At 39.7% G+C, this 23,565-nt stretch overlaps 1 protein-coding gene across 1 annotated transcript in view; it reads left to right on the forward strand.

The window, feature by feature from the left end:
* The window catches only part of ARHGAP15 (Rho GTPase activating protein 15), a 331,505-nt gene that overhangs the window by 300,347 nt on the left and 7,593 nt on the right, over positions 1-23,565 (forward strand). The window contains exon 16 of the mRNA XM_032190068.1: positions 7,218-7,323. Within this exon, the coding sequence (XP_032045959.1) occupies positions 7,218-7,323 (106 nt within the window). The remainder of the gene's footprint in view (positions 1-7,217; positions 7,324-23,565) is intronic.

Genomic DNA, 23,565 nt, shown 5'->3' on the forward strand with positions numbered 1-23,565 from the left:
TTAAAAGTCTCGTTTTAAGCATACCATTTCACACCTTAGCCACCTAACATACATCCCCAGTTTTCACTGTTTGGGGGATCCCTCCTGGAGTGCTGACGAGGGCCCGATCCCACCTCTTGCTGGCAGTGCCAAAGGCGCTGGTCACAGGGAGCGAAGTGGGAGTGCAGTCGGTGGGAATTCTGCCCAGGGAAAATGAACAACAGCTGAATAAATATTACAGGATAAGGCCCCGTCCTTGTGATCATTCTGCGAAGGTTCCCACTCAGCATCTCAATTTTTGTGCGAGACGAGATGGGCGAAAGGCACTGCTCCCCCATCCCTATGCATCCCTCCAGCCTCCTGCAGTTTCTTTCTGTCCTGAATTGCTGATTATTGCCAGGTCCCCAACAGGCAGAGGTGAGGGCCAAGGGACCCCAACCAAAACCCATCCTCAGTATGGTGCCCTGCCATGTTTCCACCCCTCTGTGTAGCCAAAGTAGTGATGGGCCATCACTGTGATAGGGATGGGCACCTTTTGCAGAGCACCCATTGCCAAAAGAAGGGAAGGAAAAAACCTGCATATAAAATAAACAGGATTCCCAATTTCAAAATACATAAAGACACCCCAATCGGTTCAAGAAATTAAATTAAATTAGGATTTGTGACCTTACAGCTGCTGTTTGTGTATCCGAAAGCAATTTTTAAAAGTGTGAGCAACTATTTGTGTTTCCCTGGAAAGGAGCGCAGGTTAAGCATCGCAGTGCCGTCTCTCTGCTGGCTCTAACTGCTGCTGGGGAGGTGCGTTACGGCCTCGAGTTGTGCATTTGCAGAGAAAATATCACACCGGCCAGATGCTCAAGTCTGCTCTTTCTGTGCAGAAAACCCCACGCACGGCGAAATACCAGGAAAGAGCTCGGCACATTTTTTCCGACGCTTGGTAGAAGTTAGCAGCGAAGCACGATCACTCCAGTTGGGATCAGACGAGCCATTAGCCATCAAAGTCCTAAGTCTAATTAACCCCCAAAAATTGACTGACAAAGATCATTCCTCTTTTATGCTGCCTAACTGGTTGTATGTACGCCGGGCATGCAGTACCTAAGTCAGATGCCGCTTTGTTATAATTAGGGCAGCAAATTTTGTTTTCTGTTTGGTACTTGCTGTTACATATTGCATGTAATGTATGGCACTGTTAAGGGAAAAAAATTGGAGTCAAAGTGCCTGGAAAGTTAGGTCTGCTCTGTAGCACTGTGAGATTGTTGACATCTGCCGAGGTTGGAGAGCTCAGTAAGCAGGAAATGGGGTGTCACTCTGAGTGGTAGTTTACCATTATCCTGGCATCCTAATGAAGTGTCTGCAGTGCACAGAGCTTCTGGATGGCATCTTAACGCACGGCTAAGCAAAAGCACTTCTCTCCTTGTCACTGTCATCCATCTGCCTGCACCCTACTGTAGCCAATGGGATGGAACCATGCTACAATGTGCTATAAGCCATTTAGAGTTGCACATTGCATAATCAGTCCCATCAAATATGTAAAAAATGACTATTATTGGTTATTTCCCTCAAACTCCAGCACCTGGAGTTTGATCCATTAAAGTTTAACTTTTTTAAGTGCTGCTTTTTCCCATTAATTCCACATATATTTTTGTTAAATGGGACTGAGTTGCAGACTCATTGTCCTGGGTCTTGCTAATGGATTGCAAAAGTTGTATGAATATTCATTGCAAACTCCACTTTATATGGCATAGGATGAATTTATCAATTGCCCATATAGAGAGGTCTTTTGCAATTCTCATTTTCTTTTGCAACATCTAGTTCTGAGGCATTAATCAAAAGTAAAATCAATTTGGATCACAAATTGGTTATTTTCCTTATAGCAAACATTAGTTAGTTTGAATACTTTTTATAGATTTTTTTTTAAAGCAAGAAAATATTTTACAATGTATCTTCATGAGACAATTGCCAGTGTGCTGCAAGTGATTAAAATTGGGACTTTTATGTTGCATAGAGTAGCATTAAAATATCCTGACATTGAAAGTGATACGGATAATTTATATATACGCATATACATATATATGAACATAAATATCCGTGTATTTTACCCAGCATGACTTCCAGAATATGAAGACTTAGCAAATGAAAGCAGACTTTGGGGCAGTCGACACCCCTAAATAAAATAAAATAAAAAATCAAGCCCAAAGTGCACTGTCTTTCAAGTAAATTTTCATTTCCTGATAACACCAAAGCTATCAAGGACTAGGGTTAAGCATTGTGTGGCAGGGCCAGCTTCTAAAATGGGCAGGAGCGAGATGAATTGGCTAAGTCGGGTGTTTATTTATACAAACAAGAGGGCAGAACATAATTTAGTTGCATCAGGAATTTTTCACAGACATTAAAACTATAGCAAACATAACAGCGGGGATGCTTGCACAGCAGCACAGTGGGGAAGCTCACAGAGCGTCTGCCCACACTACGGCTGGCTGTAGCCAGCGCCATAAGTCTCACAATTTCATTAGCACTCGAAAATCCACCTAACCCACTCAGTTCCGATTAAAAAAATAAAAGAGAGAAAGAGAGAGAAAGAAAGAAAGAAACCAAAAACAGCCCCAAACAAGGCCTGTCTTTTTCTCGGTAGCTGAATCAGTCGTGAAATGTTGGAGAAACTCTTGGCAGACAGCTTTTTGCTGTAGCAACAGTGTATGACGTTTTAACCACAGCAGAAATCTTATCCAAAAATGCAAAACAAGGTGAGAAGAGCCGTGTAAGAAAACAAGAAAATCATACTATTAAGACCAAAAATAGATTAGGTGAGAGATCAATAGTTTGATATTTTATGCAGAATCATAAATCATTGTTTTTTTCAGCAGTTCAGATGTGAGGCTTGACAGCATAAAAAGAAACCATGGGTCGTGATAAAATTAGGCATTAATGTGAGCCATAAATGCCATTTAACACTAAACATGCACAAGCAGCTGAAATGCCTGGTAAAGGGAAATGGGAACTATAGTAAAACTATACAAAGTAAGTCAGACATGAATAATGCAGCAGGTCTGAGGAGGGTCACGGGTCAGCCTCCAGTACCTTACAAAATAATGAATGCATGTCAGGTTAGAGACATACATCCCTTCCGAGCTAACGTGAGTTATTGGAGATAAACCTTGGACTTCCTGTTCTGAAACAAAGTGGCTTGTTGTAAACATCTACGTCCATTTAAAATTAATGATTAAAAGAAAGATTCAGTGGGATTTGCTTAAGTATTCTTTATGGACATGAGTGCTAAAGGTTACTTTCTTCATTCATTTTTACCCAGCCACTGTTAATGTTACAGACACATCATGTTTTCTTCTATGCTCAAATGTTTATCCAAAGCTCATTTGCAAAAGCGCTTATATAATATTAAGTGTTTTTTCAATGCATTCTTCATTTAAATGTAAACAAGAGAGCATCTCCACTGTGTTGCGCTGTTAAAGGGAGCCAGCCCTATTTTTAAAGACAGTAACCCAAATTCTAAATATACATTCTATGAAAATATTACATAGAATACCATCTGCGATTCACTTCAGAGTATCCTGATCTGCTGAAATTATCACCTACATCTTTCATATTTTGCCTGAAAATGCAAAAAGGATTAAATGTCCTCTCATTCTTCCTTTTATAAATGTGATTATGACTAAATTTTTCCTTTTGAAATCTTCACAGGGAAAGAAAGTCTAACTTTCCAAAATAGGAATCTTCTCCAGAAATTTTCATCAATTTTCACAATAAAAGAGCATGATGAAATATAATATTATTTCACTTTATCAGAATTGGTTTCTTCCATTTCCCAGTTATAGCAGGGAAATTTAAGAGCTGTTCATAGTGTTTTCCTGTCTTTGCATTGCGCAGTGCTAGGCTTCAGAACACAGCACAGAGGGCGATACCTTCTCCATGGCTATTTATACAAACCCATGTTTAAAGATTTTCTCCCTCCATTTGAGCATGGTAAAGAGACAACCTCAGGAAAATAAATAAATAAATAAATAAAAATCTTCCTGCTTAGGAATCTGAAAGGAGAAAATTTCTATGAAATTGGGACTCAAGGCTTTACAGAAGGAAAGCAAATGCATAGGTATTGCAACTGAAACATAAGATCTTGCATCTGATCTGTTAAATATTCCATCAACAAGGTCAAGAGTAAAGACAAGCCCAGCCACTAAAACTGAAGTGAGAGTAATCTTTAATAAAAAAATGAACAGTTTATCCTTTTCACTTTCTCAAGTGGAAAAACAAATTCTTTTATACTAGAAGAAAATCAACTGTATATAGCTTTTTTTTTTTTTAAAAAAAAAAAAAAAAAAGAGGAAAAAACAACAACAACAACACAACAATATCAACCATTTTAATGAAAGAGTACCCAATATTTTCATGGAACTATAAAAGGGAGCGAGAATAAGTGTTATGGCAAAAAGCCTGGGCTCAGCAGCTTTGTGTGGGAAATGGTGAAATGTGACTGTGATTTATAATGAGAAAAGGTATCTACAACATACAATTTTCTACCTAGCTGCAAATAATAATTCATAGTGATGTCCCTTCCAGATAAAATACCTTTGCAATGTAGGACTCATGTGGTAAAATGATCATGATAAATGTCAGACCAGTGCAGGTAACGGCTTTACAAACCATTAAGATTAGCTGGCTCTTTTTTTTTTTTTTTTTTTTTTTTGATGATAACAGTAACCATGCTGTGACTCGATGTGGTAATAATATCTCAGTACTGATAAATGCCAGAGCCAGGCAGAGGTGTTTATCATTCCCAGTTCAGAAATGCTGACTAAAGTTACCACATGTTGCCTGTTTTTCTTCTTTTACAATAGACTAACAATTAACAAATAGGCTGATTCACAAAATAATTTTATGTGAGATTTCTGTGGATTTTGTACTTTAGCACCTAGCTAAACCTCTCTTCTCTTCTCTGTCAGTACCTGTGGCTTTGGTGCATTGGGCCCTAAAATGAAGTTATATATCCCTGGTATTTTTTCACTAAATAATTTCTTCTTAAATTAATACTTTTTATTTATTTATTTGACAATTATATCTAATGAGATTCTGTTGGGAAGGTAATTATCAAGCTGATATCTTTGTTAATTGGCACAGTGAGCAGAGACACTTCCTTCAAAAGAGCATGATAAACTTTTACTGTGTTAAATTTCTACACAACTAGTCTGTAATGGACAAACAGTGACCTGGTCTAGTGGGTGACATCCCCACCCATGGCACTGGAGGTGGAACTGGATGGGCTTTAAGGTCCCTTCCAAGCCAAGCCATCATTCTATGGGTCTATGATCCTATGATTTCCTTTTGCTGAGTTTTTCCCAACATCGGTGTTTCAGTCTTACTGAGGTCCATTGAACTTTCATGAATGAAACAAAAAAAAAATAAAATAAAATAAATAAGTTGAGTAGCTCTATTTGAAAAGTTGCAGTCAGCAACAGCCAGGGTAGCCCCAGTCTAAATATAACTTGTCTGGCAATATCACAGCATGTGCACACACCATGCCACACAAGTAAATAGCCATCAGAATTTGTCCTCGTTTCTTACAATAAATTCACTTCTGCACATTTCAAGTCATTTTCATTTGTAGTTTCAGTTTTGGACAGATCATCCATAGGACAAAAATAACCAGTACTAATGGCTTGTGGCAGAAAAATCAAGGGATGACTGGATTTCAAGACTGTGGGGACTTGTGCTGTTCAGAAGTTGAGGCTATATGTCAAACCAGAGCAAAAGTAAAATACACGGACATTGTACTCTTAATTTGTGTGTAACTTCATCACAACTACTGTCAATTGCACAACTTTCTATAAACTAAATCCATGTGAAATATTATTTTTTTTTTAACTGGAAAATAATACTTATGCAAAGTTCATGCATTAACTACTTTGAGCTTTTGTCTCTCGTATATGCATATAAATCTTCTAATGATAGATAATACCTATGTATATCTGCATGTAAGAAGTACTATTCTCAACAGGAAATAGGAATATGGGCTGAGGAAAGAAAGAATGCTATCCTACTAATAACTCTAGCTTTTAAATTCAGTTCAAGTGTAGGAAAATTTTGCTTGATTTTTTATTTTATTTATTTTATTTTATTTTATTTTATTTTATTTTATTTTATTTTATTTTATTTTATTCTATTTATTTATTTTTGTGGGAGTGGGTGGGAATCTTTGCATCAAGACACTAATCACCATGTATGCTTATGTAGCACCTACTGAATTACAAGGATTTAATCCTAAGGTAGTGCTAGGGTAATAAGAATATTAAAAAGCAACTTATACAATGAATGATAGATGATAATTAAATCATAGACTATTAGATCAGAAAAGAATTCTCAGGTTATCTAGGGCATGTAACAAGCAAGATGTTTTCCCTACATCAGACCTACTGGCACCTTATCTAATCTGTAGCTAAATGAAAGCACAGTTGTACATGATTTTGCTTTAGTTGCAACATCTTATACAAATCAATGCAAAAATCAGTCAAACCTTTTCCCCAAAACTATGAATCATGAAAAAGCAGGAAGATTTATCTTAAAAGAAAGGATAGCAATGTTCTTATCACCTCAAAAGACAGTTTAAAGCCCTTAGTTCTGCATTCTTTTATTACTAATTGCAACTTTGAAATACAGATTTTCACCTATAGAAATTACAGCTGTGAGATGCTACAGGTATTAGAAAATTACTGCACTGAAATAGCTTTTTGAAAAAATTGATCACCAGAAAACATGAGTAAAAAGAATAGGAAAACATTTTGTATTCTCAATCTGATAGGGTACAATGTACAATAAAGGACAACAAGAAGTACATAGGAAGAGCATCCAGCACAGAAGTGGGATCATTGGATGAACATAATTCCAAAGTGAAATTCCATTTAAGATATGGGTCTCTTACTACTCGGGGGTCTTAAAGCTTAGGATGACATTTCAATGGTCTAATACAATAAATGAAAAGCATAAAAATATAGTTCTGTGAACCAGAAAATGTGTCCTTAAGAATCAGAGATATTTTTTTTTCATCATTGTAAGTTACTCTTGCTCTCTGTTAAGACTGAAGGTATGATACATTCTGTTTTTAACCACGTATTAATGATGGCTTTTCTTGTTAAGATACCAGGTGGAGTACTGTGCAACATAATATCCTAATATAGCACTAAAAGTATTTTTTCTCTCTTTTTTTTTTTTTCATTTTTTTTTTCCTTTAGAAATCCCAGACAATGCCACTCGCATTAAAGCCATAAGGACCCTGGTAAAAAAGCTCCCTAGGCCAAACTATGACACAATGAAAATCCTCTTCGAGCATCTAAAGAAGTAAGTAGAACTCCAGTATGAAATAATTGATAATTGTAAAAGGAATGTGTGTGTGGTGTCCAAATCTTATTGCAAATGTCATCCAAAATACCAAAGATAATTACATTCTTTGGCAAAATGAAGCATGATTTATGACATCTATGCATATCCTATTTCTGCTCAAGAAATCAGTGTCTGTAAGCGAAAGCCCAAATTTTTCCTCTACTAGAACATGGAACAGTTGTTTTCTTTGCTGCAGTTAGGCACATCAGGATTACCCATGAACAGGTGTATTGAAATGGCAAATTCAGCATGTTACAGTGTGCAAGTTTGACTTTTTCCAGCCACAGACTTTTGGATCACCATGTTTCTCCATCCAGGTCTGTAATATTCAATTTGCTTTATGGTTCTCATGATGTGCTGAGGCATGTAGTGACAGAAAAACACTTACCTAGGAAAATACATTATGAGGTCTTGTACCTCCTGAGGAAGCTTAAGACGACATAGAATGTCTAAAAAATAGTGATGTGTGACTTGGAAGTGAACCTCTGCTCTCCTAATGCTGCTGAGATACAACAGAGACAGTGAAATGACACTGTGCAAATCCACCTGATAATTCCTCTGTGGTTTCCACACTCCTCGAGTTCAGTTTGTAAGAGGTGTCAACCCACAAAGTCAACCCACAATCTTACGTTCACTTTGGGTTTTCTTCTCCTGTTTTGTGGCATTACCATTAAATAGTACATAGACCACATGCTCACTCAGGAACAAACCTGGAGCTGTGCTGCTGTGCAGAAGTGGCAGACCATAAGATCAGGGCACATGAAGGTTAGGGTGCTGTTCCTCCCCTCTTGGCTGTCCTGCTGTTGAGAATAACTACTGCCATTTTGCCACAGTCACTTTTCAGCCAAACAACCCTTAAAATTGAAGGGGCTAAGCAGGACTGAGGGCCCCATGCAGTCCCTGTACACAGAGAAGTATTTCATCGCAGGAATGATATAATGAATGAATAATAATGACTCCAAATAAAAGACTACTCCAAGCTTATAATGAATGATGCCTTTATACTGACCATTTCTGCTGCATTCTCCTGACATGTACACATAATAGATGTAGATCCTTTATCTTGTTGTGCAGCTTCCAGTTGAAAAGGCAAAATGAAGTCCATATAGCTGTGGGAATGTCCCCATTTAATTAAGCAAGGAAAGATTTTAAACAGTCCCTAGAAGGACTGAGTTTGCCCTTGCAGAAAAACAGTTTTCTATGTATTCCTCTGATGTACCCTGTGCATGCATCCTCTCCTTTAGTGGGTTATCTAGAGAAAGATGAAAATTTATTACTGTCAATGGAGGAATAATAAGGGAAATTATTTCCTGGGAGGAACCTGAGTGCAAGAAGTGGGTACACAGTGTCAGAAGACCTGTGCCATATACAAAATTTACTGCACCATATGTGGCATTGATCCTAACCTGAAGAAAGTTTTGTTACCATGTCTTAGGGGAAAGATATCAGGTATACACAATAAGTCTTTGATCTTATAGTTAAATCACTTGATTGAGACTCTGGAGACCTGGGTTCTGTTCTTGGCTTTGACCGGATGTTCGGTGTGACCTTGGGTAAATCATTTAATCTCTCTGTGCCTTGGTTCCTTGTTTACAAAATGATGATAATGCTTCCTTTGTCTGCCTTGGCTTTTTAAAGCATAATCTGTTTGGGACAGCAATTGTTTCCTGCTGTGTATGTATAGAACAACAAAGAAACCTGGACCAGGACTGGTGTTTTGGGTGGAAAAAATACAGATAATAAATAGCAATATTTCACTGTACATATATTTGCAATACCTGGATTGACTACAACTCTGTAGAAGTGGTGGGAGGATGGCTGTACTGTATAAATAACTGTGTGTGTGCTTACCAAGTGCATGGTGAAGCCAGAGTTATATGGATGCAAAACAGTAGCACAGAGTGACGTAGGGCAGGAAGATGTGATATTTAAGCCATTTGGAGGTCTGAGCATTACGGGTGCAATCTTCTAAGTCTCTCTGAAGAAGGTCGGCCTTCTGTGTCATGCCAACACATCCCCAGGGAAGGACAGGACTTTGCTCTGTCAGTATGGAAGCAGTAGTAGAATAGATATTGTAAACACCAAGAAACAGGGAAAAGCTGGTACGTTGTCTTGGACTTGTCAGTGGGGAAGCCAGGGTCCAATCTGAATGGTGTCATGGCTCCATAAAAGAAAATAAAGAAGCATACATACACATTTATTAGTCACAAAATGTTTACATTATGAAACTATAGGCAATGCACATTTGTTTAAATTAACCTAAGAAACAAAATTATCTGGCAGAGATTACAAAATGGAGAATTATCAGTTTTAAGGAGATTTCTAGGGAGTCTTTTCATAGGGAGAAGAGGGCAATGTGCCCTGTGTGCCAGCCTCACCACAGAGCTGCACCTTGTGGTACCGCCTTCAACCAGCGAGTTTGCCCAGGGCAAGTTCAAGACTCCAAATATTTAAAATAAAAACAACAAAAAAAAGACTGGTTTCATTACAGGCATATTACTGCTGTTTCTGTATTTGCTCTTGGAGACTTCAGCAGCCTTCTCCCAGAATGCTGCATTCATCCCAAACCACCACGTACAGCGAGGCTGCTCCGTGGTCCCACTGCAGTGCTTCGGGCTGCAGGAGCGGGTCCAGATCAAGCACACGTAACGATGTGAAATGCACTTCAGAAGGGTCCTTCTTTAGAAACCCAGACAAAGCAGCTGATGAGAGAGTCTGTGAGAAAGGCCTGGCAGCAGGGATTAACACCGGTGCCATATATCTTTCTTGAACCAAGCCCTCTGAAGTTGCAAGAAGTCGCAGCGCAGTGCATGAAGCCCACAGGAGGGGGATTAAATGCAAAGCCTGGGGTTGCAGTACCTGTTCTTTTAAGTATTTTGCATCTGATGGAAAAAGTCCCCTATTCATCTTTTCATGAAATTTTTCCTACTATCATATGATACATAAACAGAAGAGACAAAATAAGGGGCTGAACAGAAATACCGCATACCTCTTTCCATCTAATACCATAACAAAATGTTTTATTAGGATCCAGGCTGAAAATAATTGGGCCCAACTATTAGGTTTTTAATACCTCTTCCTGAAGATGAGCTATTCGAACAAATATCTTATATATGAAAGAAGGAAACAAACAAACAAACAAAAAATGAGTAAGGATTTTCTTAAATAAAGGGCTACAGAAAACAGCCTGTCCTACCTGCGGATGTTTAGACAGCATTTACCTGCTGTATTAGTCCATATGTTTATGTTGCATGCATTTGTGAAAACAGAGCCACACTTCCTCAGGACTGCAGCCCCTCCTGTTACTTATTACGAATGAGCTCAACGCAGTTACCAGATAAAAGTGACAGACCCTTCTGGTCCCGTTTTGCAGGCACACACAGGCCATCAGACGATGCAGAAACCTTGCTCTGGCTCTGTGCACAAATGTGAACAGAGAGCAACCCATCCCTGCCCAGTAAGTCAGTATTTGTGGCCAATAATTCACTCACACAAATCTAATCCAAGCAAGCCAGAAGGAGGACTTCCCTCTTTTTCCCATTTTATGATCAGCACCTTACCTGCTTTCACAGCAGCATCTTCAGGTAGCTGTTATGGACACGTTGGGAAACTGAGGCACAAGGGGTTATGAATTAAAAAATGAATTAAAGACTTGACATAAGCCAGCAGTACAGTTAAAAAAAAAACCTGGAGGGTTTGGTGTTTTGTTTCTGTTTTTTGGTTTTGGTTTGGTTTTTCTTTTTTGGTATGTTCCGGGTTTTTTTGTTGTTGTTGTTGTTTTGGTGGTTTTTTTTGTTTGTTTGTTTGTTTGTTTTAACAGAGGCCTCTGCAGAAGCACAAAATCTTCTTTTTTTTTTTTCCCCATCCCCAGTGCAAGAGGCAGTGGGGGTGAGGAGGCTGCCGGCACCCTGGCTGTGTCCCCTGCGCCATGCTCTAAGCTGGCGCGGGCGGCCACAGCTCTGCTCCAGAAGCTGTGTGCCTGCATTATCCAGCGCTGTGCCTGAGCTAATAAGCTGTGCTTATTAATGTTAAATTAATGAATCTCAGCCTGCTCTGCTTATTAGGTTGAGCTCCGTGCCACCGCGAGGCAGCTCTGCGGCTCCCAGACCCGAGCTGTCTCACATCTGACCAGGCTGGAGCACAGGGCAGCCAAGCTCGGGTCTGCACGTACCCATCCGTGTAGACATCCCTGCAAGGGGATGCACTGCAGGCAAAAGGCCCTCTCATGCTTATTATTTTCCCGCACAAAAGCAGGATAATACGTGTTATTTACCAAAGTATGAAATGGATGTTGAAATAATTAAACGGGAAGACGGGGCCAGCCTGATGCTACCGCCTCTCTCCCTTACGTGGAAAGCACTGAACCCAGATGCCCAACTGTGGAAGATATTCTTCCAGCAGCAGCATCTGCCTCCTTGGCAGGCACTTCAGGCAAGTTGTCTGGGGAGCTCTGCAGTTGCCTCTTGGTCTATCACGTGGATCTGTTACTGTGGCCTATCTGGCTGCCTTGTCCGGGCAGAAGCCAATTCCTTTTGATTCACCTTTGAATCCAAGAAGCTCCATTTTTGTTTTGCTCCATTATTCCTGTGCAGCAAGACATTTTCAGATGTCATCAGGGCTTTCTGCACTTCTGGAGAGAAAATGGTGATTTCCTTTCTGACTGCCTTCCCCCCAGAATTCATCACTCGTAACTACGTGTATCCACTTTGCTGCAAATAAGCTCCTCATCAAGACTACAACTAATTATCCAAGATATAACCACTAACTGCAATATACTATCTAAGAAAAGCAGTAACTATTCCAAGATTCATGCTTTAGCTGTCTTCCCCCCGTGTCCATTGCTCCATGACCAGAGAAAGCATCTCAGCTGAACAACTGAAGCACACACATCCCTCAAAGCTTGCAACGCATGGCAGCTTCATTCTGCAGAGCACGGGCTTTTTTTGCAAGCTATGTGCAACTAAACAGACTTATTTCTACCTATTAAAGATTGGGAGAAAACAAGAAAAATCCATGCATAGACAGAAGCCCACAATAGCCTGCACACCAGGCAGCGATGACAATGTGATGACAAGTCCAGCAGCAGTACCCAGAGTTCTGAGGGTAAATCAGAAAATAAAGTTACAGCATGGCAGCCAGTAATGCTAACCAGGGGATGTCTGCAAACTTTTTTTTTTTTTTTTTTAAGTGGTGGAGGAAAGCTGTAGCAAACATATGTGATTTTCACTTACTAAACTATGTGTCATATCAGCAGTTTCAAGCAGTCTTATATGTTAAACCTAGGCTCGGGAGAACCCTTCCTCCACATGGCAGAAGAACAGATTACATTAAGAACTGTACGAGACTTATATTAAATAGAAATAGAAGATTAATAAACCAACTAAAAATTATTTAAAAGAAAAAGCAAGACCCAGAATGGAAGGTCTATGCAACAAATTTCTATGTGGGGAACCTCAAAGAACTTGTGAGAGACTATGACCCAAAGCGTGCGATGGGCATTTAGATTTTGCTCCCAGACAAATGCCCAGATTCAGGCATGTGCAGAATTACATAGTTCTTAAATGAAGGCATGAGAAACAAGGAATGTTTCCTGAGAAGCAAAGAATGTTTCCTGAAATTATGTCCTGAATTGGATCTTTCTTTAGAGTCAGGCAGCTCATGAACTGCTCTTGCTCTTCAGCTACAGGACAGCAGCAGGGAGAAAAGCTGAGCCTTGTTCACACACTTAGGGAGCAGCTACTGGAGATGCGAAGAGGAGAAATGTCCTCTCAGCAGAGCAAGTGGGTGGCTGGCCAGGGCAGGGAGGCACTCAGGCACCCCAACTGCCATTTAAAGATCTACATGAAGCAAATTGATTGCTTTCTAGCTTGAGAAGAGCAAATGTATATTAAGACATGCTCTTGCACACATGCTTTTCTCTGTTTCAGCTATAAGAAAGATTCAGAAAGGGCTGGACTGAGGCCAACGCTTGTCCCATTTACTGCAGCTTCCTGGGGTTCATTCTGGGGGAAAAGAGAAGAGAGAAGCCTATTTCTCTTTGCTGAAGTGCACAGTGGACTACTAAACTCTCCCCTTGTGAATTTGGGACACAAGCAAACGTGCACCAAGCCCCAGCGTGCACAGGACAGGAGTAATAACAATTATTGAATTAAAGGCACAAATGAAATCCAGTCTTCCTGGAGCACCTTCATGCATTTTCTTTGTGTTCACATGTGGGAAGGTGTCTGCTGCAGAGGTTTCTGCAGTCATGCTTTCTCCTTCCCGTGGAATAAGAGTGTTTGCAAAGTTCACCCATTCCCTGAAGAGTACATTACAGCTTATTGGCTTTAAAGAGAAAAATAATGAGGATTTAAAAGTGCATTTTCACCTGTGCTTCCTATTTTCACGAACCGTATTTAAAGTATAAACCCTGATTTTCATAACAATCAGGCAAATAATTACGCTTGGTACTTTTCAATGCTACCAAGCTTCAAAATGTACTGCACTGGTGTATCAGCAAATAACAGAACGATAAAAATAATTAACATAGTTTTAATTTAAATATTTATGATATGGTTGACTCTGTGGCTGTACGGCACCATTGTGCTAGGTGCAGTACACAAATACGGAGAGATAGAGCCCCTGTTTCAAAGAGCTGCCATTGTTCACTCCACATTACTCAGTATCAAACGATCTCAAAAAGCTTTTCAAACATTAATTAAATCTCAGAACTTCCTTTTTCAGGTCAGTAAGTTTTATTATCCCAGTTGCGTAGATGGAGAAAGTGAGGAATGAAGAGGGTAGGGCACTTGCCCATGACTACAGAGCGAACACTTCTCACTTCCACTCTCCGCGTCCTTGCAGCTCCCCCCAGCCCCTCCGCGTCTCCCAGCGTTTGGCCATATGCACACCCTGCGCACGCCTGCATATGGACAACACATCCCGGGGAAGGCCAGTTACTGCTAAGTGCTCTTCGGTTAATAAAGACCATGTGAGAGCCCTGCTTCTGGTTTGCACTCACACAAGCCTCAGCAAAATATCGCTGGCAGAGTTAATTTATGTGATTTTGTAACCTCTTAATATTGCTCGGGGTGAGCGTTCTTTTCAACTCAAATGGTTTTTGTTGCTGAAAATTAAGAATGCTCAATTCATTACAAAAGGGCTTTTTCACCCCCCTCCCCTTTTATTTATTTATTTATGTGTTTATTTATTTATTTTTCTATTTTGAGAGATTGAGCCCTATCACATTAATGTCCAGAACTAGGTCATAAATGGGTAAATTGCAGTGCTTTTTCATTTATTTTTTTTTCTAACTAAAGATACAGGATTTTTCTCAAAATAAAGCTGTGAAATAAATAATAGGCTTGAAGTTTCTTAAGATATTCATTGGAACTTAAAAAAAAAAAAGGCTTTAATGCCAAAATGTCAGTGTTCTGTGCAAAATAATTAATATAACACAATAGGATCTATTCTACTATCGATTGAAAGGGAATTTATGCAGGTAATTCATTAAGGCTAGTGGGAGTTTGGCATGTAAATCCCCCAGCACTTTGATGGGAAAACAGACCCTGATGATTTGATTTCTACTTTTTTCATAAGCTATAAAAAAAAAAACATGCTTTTCAGTGGGAAATATATAAACAGAAAAAGCAAATACCTGAGCAACTAGGGCAATGGATGCCTCTGTTTTGTGCGACTTCTGAAATGACATTAGACCAAATCATTTTTCACACATTGGAAAAGATGCAACAATCATTTCAATCACTCTGTTAAGAGAATCAATACATTTTTTGCTCTCAGAGAATGCTATTTTACATTCTAACATTTCCAGGTTATCACCTTCATACATCTCTTTTTGTGGTCAAGTGCATGATTAGTACTTCTGACAGCATATTGGCCATTTTCTTATGAAGATCTACAAATTCTTGTAAATAAAAGCCAATCTGAAAAAAAAAATGAAGAGCAAATCTGTGGACTGGAATGCACCCTACTTGTAATGGGAACAAAAAGCTGGCAATGAAATATAAACCTAAATCACAGCAGAATGACCTACTTTAAGGCATTTGCCAAAGAGACAGTGTTTTAGACAGCTCCTCTGAAGTAGCGTCTTTATGTCTATGCCATCTGCAGATTTATTATTGTGCTTTAGAAAAAAAAAAAAAAAAAAAAATAAAAAAAAAAGAAAGAAAAAAAAAAAAAAAAAGAAAAAATGAAAGAAAAACCTACAGTGTGCCTGAACAAAACTAAGCTTCATCTATAGAAAGATTCCAGTACTGTGGGCACCACACCCACACCTACTGATGTGGTCCAAGTTTTTTCTTTAGAGGCACCTAATTAAGAAACCCTGACTCATTTACATGGATACGTTTGATCTAAATTACACTCCAAACCACACCAAATTAGGAGCATCTGTGAATGTGAAGTGTTTGTTCCCAGTGCCTGGTAGAATAGGGCCAGTTCTGGACGGCACATGTTCAAGTGACGAAAAATATTTCAGATGTAACATACTTCTGAGACCCACTTTTCCACTAATAATTCATAATGAGTTAAACCAGTATCTCTGCTCAAACAATTATTTCAGGCTGTGAAAAAAAATGTCATTTTACTTTTAAAAGGAAGGGGGAAAAATCAAATTAAAAAGGGGTGAGCAGTCTAGTTTGGTGGTTTATCAAGGGCCTGAGCAGAGCCATTAGCACCATTTAAAGCTGTGTATATCAGACATATTAATTACTCCTGAAACCTGAGCTAAAGCAAAGTGCCTATGACTTTGCTGTTCCTATGACTGATTAGTTGCTGTTTGCAGACATCTTCTGCCCTGAATTATGGCCTTCTGCTGCTGTTCCAACTCTCCTAGAGTCCAGGAGAAGGTGTGACCCCGGCGACATGGCACCAAACACACTGGACAACACGAGCAGATCAAGGCCACCAGCCTGCTCCAAGAGGCGTGGGCATTTTGGGCTGCATCGCTGGTGTAGGCCAGCCATGGCTGCATCCCTACAAAACCAGGTCCTGCAGCAATCCAGGGACTTTTACTGCTTCCTCATCTCTGGGACACAGAGAGCAGAGGAGGCTGCAGAAGACACCGGTTGCTGCTTGCAGTCTAAATTGACTAAATAGCCTTTATCTCACCCTAATTTAAGCCCAGGCCCAAGCACTGGGTTCCACACTGTTCGCAACTCCCAGTCCGCCAGCGCAATTTGGCACTACCGTCGGATTGGGCCCGTGGTGTTTGGCAGCCACCTTTTATTCTTCCCTTCTTTTATGCTTTGTGAATAGCCTAAGTTACATAATACCAGTGACAATTTGTTTATGGCAAGCATTAGAGTCACTGTTTTATGATTACATTCAAACTTTAAGCCACATTTTGACATCTAAGGATCATCTTGCATTCTCATATATTATATACAATGAAGGTTTGTGTTCCAGTAAGGGGGGGGAGGAACTTTAAAAATAACATGACTCCTTTTGTCTGAAGAGATTTTAATATATTTGTCTGATCTACTGTTTTTGCAGTAGCTAGAATATAATTTGAATATATTAATATTTTCAGCAACTGTGCTCAGGGAGCCCACTTAATAACTTATGCATGGATATATAGATACACTTCAGACAGAGGTAATGTTTTTAGCCCTTATGTCGGTAGTACTTAGACACACACAATGAAAGAGCCTGTTCTTTCCTCCTCTTTGTTGTGGGCATGCATTGTGATGGTATGGAGCCAGTGTTCTTTCTGTTGTCTACACAGCCTGGATTCAATAAGCAGTTATATATGCATATTATGACAATGTGGTCAAGGAAACCAGATTTTTTTACTATACCTTCATGTGCCTGTACAGTATAAAATCTGGTATTTATTTTTCTTGTCCTCATTCAATATGTTAACAAAATCATAATTTGATACAGGTTATGTTCACTTTATAATTAAAATTATAGAGTTAGATGAAAATACAGCAAGATGTTGCTGAATGGAAAATATTTATCTTTTCATACATTACGCATTATGGTGCAATGTAAAATCAGAAATCTGTGGATCGGCTAACTCCAGCCAAGCATATGACAACTTGCCTCCTCCCCTGGTCCACAAGATGCCACTGGTTACTTCTTCTAAGGCAGGATTTCTACACCTATCTCAGCCCCATTGCTAGGTGGCATGGCCACATCCTCTCCAGAGCTTTTCCATGGTCTTCTGAAATGCTTCTGCACTGTGTGCCTGTTGCGTCTGCACAGCCAGGGAGCAGGAGAGGAATAAGGGGAGCAGAGCTGGGGCAGCCCCCCTGGGGAGGGTCAACTGGGGCTGAGAAACTTGGGAGGAGAGCAAGGATGTAGGAAGAAACCTCACAAAAATGCTTCACTGTGTTTATTGGCACGGAAGGGTGGGGAGCAGAACAGGGATGTGCTAAGTGGCCAGGAGAGGTTCATGTTCTTTACTTTCAGATAAACACAGATTTTAGCATTCTTGTAATTCTTATCCATGTTCTCATTTGGATAACCTAGGCAAACAGGGGGCCCAAACTGGCCCATCCTCAACTGCAAGTTACAAATATATATACATAAGGTATATATGCATATTGCCTGTTACTCAAGTTGAAAGTTTTTTTTACCTGTGGAGTATTTTCATGGGATGCACTCCTGGAAGTACATAATGCAAAACATCTAATACCATTTTAAATTCTGATAAACTATCTTCAGCAAGACAGAACCGAGCTCAGCTTTTGGATTTCTGTCATTCTAACCATCACCATCTGAAGAATCAGTATTTTAGGCTACTTTAGCAGGCTCTCCAGAAATGTTCTGATCACGTGCTATCTATAAAAATCATAATATATCTATTAATATGGCATCAAGTAACTTTTGTCTTGGTGAAAGGGATGTTTCAGATACATCATGGTCTCAAGATTTAGGGGGGAAAAAAAGAAAAAGAAAAAAAAAAAAAGTTTTCTCTCATATCCAAACATAGTGTCAGAGTGACACAAAATGACATTTCACTTTTTTAAAACAGTGAAATATCATTGTTTCCCTGCTAAAACTAAGGTGTATGAAGACTTCCTAGACTACACTGCAGAGACTTCTGAATATGCTGGCTCTGGCTTGCCAGCACACATCCTGAACATGGTGTCCCCTTGACATGGTGTTAAGCCAAGAAAAGGGAATTCAATACGACTAAGATCTTTCATTTTGATAGATCCCACCAATCCCTCTGTTGTAGCTGTCCTGATACCTTCATTAACAAAGGTCAAATCTTTCGCACCAAAAAAAAAAAAAAAAAAAAAAAAAAAAAAAAAAAAAAAAAAGGAAGGCATTTCAGCTTCATGTCCAAGAACATCATACCAAAGCATAAAGTTGACGAGGCAATTTGGGGACAGACCTGTTTGGCAGGTGGGACATCAGAAATGCTCCTCTGCGGCTCTGTCAGGTGCACCAAGTCATTTATCCAGCTCAGCTGTGTCCGAGAGATTTGAAGTCGTGGACACTGCTTTCTGAACAAGGTGCCCCAATAACGAGGAGTTTGCCATGATATAAACAGCAATTGTACCTGCGGTTCCTGAGTCCTTCCATGTCTGCCATCATGGTTTCAGTTAGGAAATCGAAGTGACTCATATATGTTTTTTCACCATTTTTTTTTAACTGTATGGATTTGGTCATGGTCAGACAAGAGCAGATAACGGCAAGTCCAGTCACTTGATGTGAGCAATGTTTTGTATAAGAGCTTCAAAGGTAGAAGAAACACAACTGCTGAGAGAGGTAGGGCTACCTACATAGGGAGTAAAGACTTTGGTAAAGTCTAACACAATCCTACAGTCATCTGCAAATAGTATGCATGTGAAAGGGTGTTTGACTTAAAAAAAAAAAAAAAAAAGGAACAAATAAGAAAGTCTAAAGCCAGTTTTAAGCCAGGGAATATCGCAGACCTTACAGTGCTACAAAGGGTGCATCTTACAAAGGCACACTATCTGGAAAATCCTGCACTCCAGGCAGTTCGTGCATTTAGTGCAATGGACTATACACGTGCACGAAAAATAAACATCAAGCTAAGGTGAGTGGACAAGACAGACAAAGTGAAAGTAGAAAAGACAATGCTGACATAGTAAATTCATTGCTCAAGGGCAAGTAAAATGTAAATAAGTTTAAAGAAATCAAAGACTCGTGGCACATACTCACTAGTGCATTTAAGAGATATATTCATCCTACTCGTGTTCAATATCAGTGCTGAAACAATCGCAATGCTGGGAGGCATGTTAAAGCATCTTTCAGATCTGATACAAACGCAGTGCATATATATTGCACTAGTAGCTTGTGGAGAGCTCAGAACTGAACCTGAACAAGCAGGAATCCTGGTTGAGGATTCATACAATCCCATACAAAGTCATCTCTGTGGGGCAAACTGCTGCAGGAAGGCTTCACTTTAAACAAGATGGTGATAATGAGTGGAAAAGTGTAGGTTTTATATTAAGGACAATTAACAGACCAATATTCAGAGGGCTTTGAGGATTGAAAAGGACACAAAACAAAACAGTTTGTGAAGTAATTGCATATTGAAGACCTCACAGAAAAGGAAAATATCAGTGAAAGTTTTGTGTTTTGTTTGTTTTTTTTTTTTTCCTCTGGCTATCATGGAATTCTTTGCCACATTCTGTAATTTCAACATCAAAAATACTGGTTGTCTCACAAAGCAGAACTATTTACTCCTGACACTGGACAAAACCAGTAATTTTTGCACAAGAAGCTCCAGACTCTCTAGAAAAGATACATTTCTGAGCAGGTTGTTTAAGGTTCAGCACCCCAGTATGAAATTCCAGCCAATTGCTGCTTTGGGGCTTTAAGTCAGAAAGTAAACCTGTCATATCCAGGGCTGAGTTATTTGCTGTCAACTGGATTACTGTAGCACAAAAGGGCTATAATTGAAGGCTGCAAGAGGTTATAGATTGAACATAGTCAAAAGCAATAATTCCACTTAGTAAAAATAGATATCATCCAAACTGAGAAAAGTTAATCCTGTACACGGTAAAATTCTGACTCTGCTCTGCTCCCGATCGGTGGGAGGTTTGTCAGTGACTTTAACAGTAATCAGAATTTCACTCTCTGTCGAGAGAGATGCAGCAAAGGGTGTGATGAAGTGAAAGCAAATTTAAAATAACTGTTAACCTAGGGCTTCCAAAATAAATTTTCTGAGCACGGACTGCTGTCTAACTTGGTGTTTTCCTGATGCAGCAATGCAGACAGCCCTTCTGGGGAACAAGGCTTACAAAACTGTGCTAGTGGAGTACAGCTAGGATCTGCAGTAAGAATTTCCTCCCATAACCACTGAAGCTCACAATGATTGTCTGGGGTGCTGGGGTGGGACAGCACCATTTAAGCATGGAGGGTATCATTGATAAAAAGCGGTTTCAGAATATCTTTGCTGATAATCAATGCCAGGGCAGACACCCTTCCACCTGAGCTGCTCTTTTGAAAGAAGGGTAGAGATCACAGGGAGAAGAGCATGGTGCTGGCTGGGGGATTCACTAGGTTTACCGGGAGGAGACTATATATTATAATACTGAGTCTCATCAACCTTTTTTTTCTTGCCAGTAAATCTGAAGCAAGGAATGCAATTCATGTGCATCTGTGAACAAGGCTCCACAGGGTTTCCTGTGTGCTTTCCACTGCTTTGGGTGTGTTGGAGAAGGGCAGCTTCTTTCACTGACTTACAAAAACGCCTGAGTTACCAACAGAACTGGTGGTTCTGTAGAACTGGTGGTTCTGGTTTTTGTGCCACATATTTCTAGTTTGTCCATCAATAAGCACGTCAAAGCCTCAGTGTCCCCACCTGAAAAATGCTGTTAATAACATTAATCCACCTTTATTAAGTGACTTCAGCTTTATGGAGGAAGACCAAATATTATTAAGACAAAGACAAGAGGATAATAAGGAAATGTGTTTTTTCCCTTGCTGACCTAGTTTATAACCCCCCTTTAAATTCTTCCATTGATTTTAATTATGCTTAATCTAAAGTTAAGCTCCCAAATCTGGCAAACTTAAGGGCTGCTTTTAAGTGAATTTTCTGGCCCATCAGAGTTCCTCGGGCTTTCTGTGCTACAGTTAGAAGTTTATTCCCAGCCCAGACACCAAGTTGACAGAGCTCTCAATCCACGGAGAGCATCCAGCACGACTACTGAGCAAGGCGCGAGTCCAAACGCCACCTTGCTCGGCTCAGGCTTGTGTACAGCGCTCTTCACAGAACAATTGCAGCCCTTTTCTCATCAGTGGTAGCCGGAGGCAGTAATAAGGGTGAAGGATATCTATCATGAAAAGTCCAGTGTCAATGTGTTCCCCCAATTTATTTACTGACCTTCAATGCAACAGCCATACTCCTGACCCTCATGAGATGAAGCCTAAGGGGAAATGGCACTGAGCACCAATTCCATATCCTGTTGTTCTGTGGTCTAAATTAAGTGCTAATTAATTACCACTGGCATCTTTGGCATTGCCTGTCAAATTGGATTTAGGATATCCTTTCACTGTTTAAACAAATAGCCCTACATCTAAAGCTAAAATCCCAAGTGTTAGTATTTTCTTTACTTTTAAATTTTTATTTAAACATTCAGCAAGTATCTCCATGGATTTTGCAGGTAGAATTCAAATAAAAGAAACAGGAATTGATATTGTCAATTTTGATTAATAGTCCTTCATTAATAAACATCCTGTTATTCAGTTTCCACCTGCAGTTGCTGATGTTGCCTGGAATCAATTAACTCATATAATTTGATTTACTTTACAAAGACATTTTTGGATGTGCTGTGCTGATGATAAAGGTTCTATATTTATAATTCTTGATTTAAGGAAGATTGTTACTAACTGCTTTTTATTTTTAATATTACAAGGAAATGTAGCTTAAGGCATTCTTGAATTAAAAAAAAGAAAAAAAAAAAAAAGCAACCTTAAAAGTTAAATATTTATTTATTCACATAAGACTATCTGTTGCCTTCTGAGCTACACAGGCCACAAAAACAAGCAGAGCCAGGACCTCTGACGGGTTGTGTTTTACAAGAAGCTGGTTGCTCTGCAGGAAAAAAAAAAAAAAAAAAAAAAAAAAAAGAAAGAAAAAAAAAAAGAAAAAAAAAAAAAATAGAATTAAAAGAAAACATAGCAGAAGTTACATCAGTTACATCATCAGCCAAAAATACAGTAAAGGGGTCTATGCATTATATTTCCATCTGAACATATATTATTCTATCTAGTCTCATACTGCCTTTATCACTCCACTTTCCAAACACCTCTAAGAAGTGCATTAGCATCTGCCTAACATCTGTCTCGGGTGGTTTTGTTCTCTCCCATCCTCTCCCTAGGGAAAGACTCGTGCTTGCAGTGGTGGTGTGGCTTTAGAGAGGGGCTTGCTGTTGTTTGAGATATATATGCTGCTACGTGGGTCTCAGAGAAGGCAAAAACGAATGCCTTTTGAGCTGCAGCAGAGGAGTCTGAGATGCTCCTTAGGAAAGTTTGTGGCCCTCAGCTGGCTTTTATGAAGTGGCTGTCCCCAAAGAGGCAAGCTGGAGGCTTGATAGCAACTTCCACTGTGGTAGCACGGGCTGGCCAGCTCTCTTCCTTCCTCCAGTCTCATGAGCATTAGTCAGAACCAGTTTGCATTCAGTCACAAAAAAAAAAAAAAATAAATTAAGAACCAGGGCAAATTGAGAGGGCATTGTGCTGCTTGTCAGTGAGTGGAAGAACTTAGCATGTCACCCAGCTTGGTCAGTCTTCCAAAAGGGAGACATGGGGATGTATACATCCTCTCATGGTCACATACCAGGAGTTTCATCAGAAAATTGTCAGAAAAAAAAAAAAAAAAAAAAGAGATGAACCAGAGACTGAGAAGCAAATGAGGGTTCAGATCGATATTTCTCCACAGACCTGGGACAGGATGCCCAGAGTCATTCAGTTTTATGGTACAAGCACCACTATGCTCTATAAGCTCATATCCTAGAGCAGTCTGAGCAGATCTGAGTTATGGGCCTCTGAGGAAAAGGGGCACCTCATCGAGGCATGAACTTGAGCACATGGCGTAGTCCTAAGCCCAGGAGACAGCAGAATCCCTGGCAGGAATTGCTAACTTGTAATGAGCGCATCTGTTAGCATGGCAGTGCCTGCCCTGCTTTCTGTTCCCAGAACTGTTCGTGTACTTGGCAAGATGCAATTATTGATTAACACACAACTGGAGAATGCATCTGACCCGTGCTTCCCACT

The sequence above is a fragment of the Aythya fuligula genome, chromosome 6, assembly GCF_009819795.1.
Source record: "Aythya fuligula isolate bAytFul2 chromosome 6, bAytFul2.pri, whole genome shotgun sequence".
NCBI classification, from domain to species: Eukaryota; Metazoa; Chordata; class Aves; order Anseriformes; family Anatidae; genus Aythya; species Aythya fuligula.